This window comes from Gavialis gangeticus, unplaced genomic scaffold (genome assembly GCF_001723915.1).
Source record: "Gavialis gangeticus isolate Ggan-Ray unplaced genomic scaffold, GavGan_comp1, whole genome shotgun sequence".
Taxonomy (NCBI): domain Eukaryota; kingdom Metazoa; phylum Chordata; order Crocodylia; family Gavialidae; genus Gavialis; species Gavialis gangeticus.
Window position 1 is genome coordinate 163,988,570 of NW_017729024.1, and position 349 is coordinate 163,988,918.

Here is a 349-nt window from a genome sequence, read left to right on the forward strand (position 1 = left end):
CCCTGCCCCTGCCCCTGCCCCTCGCTCCCAACCCGCAGCCCCTGGCAGGTTGCAGTCCCCGCACCGTACCTGCTGCTCCCTGCTTGGCCGTCGCCTTGCGCTTTGTCTGCGTGTGTTGATGGTTCACCTCTACCATCTCCCCCTCACCTTCCTCCTCCTCCTCCTCCTCCGTTCCCGGGGCCGGCGGGGGCGCCGCCTCGGTTGCTGCTGCCCTCGCGGGGGCCTCGGCCAGCAGGGGGGGTGCCCCGTGTGGCTCTTCTTCTGGCGGGGGGGATGCTCCCCTGGGGTCCTGGCCCTCCATGCCCAGCTCTGTCCGGACACGCGGAGTCAGGGCCAGAGGGTGGGGTGG

The 349-nt window shown here is 71.9% G+C and overlaps 1 protein-coding gene across 1 annotated transcript in view; it reads right to left on the reverse strand.

Moving 5' to 3' along the window:
• FAM221B (family with sequence similarity 221 member B) overlaps positions 1-304 on the reverse strand; it is an 8,342-nt gene extending 8,038 nt beyond the window's left edge. Inside the window, exon 1 of the mRNA XM_019518286.1 lies at positions 70-304. Within this exon, the coding sequence (XP_019373831.1) occupies positions 70-301 (232 nt within the window). The 5' untranslated portion in view covers positions 302-304. The remainder of the gene's footprint in view (positions 1-69) is intronic.
• Positions 305-349: the final 45 nt, after the last annotated feature.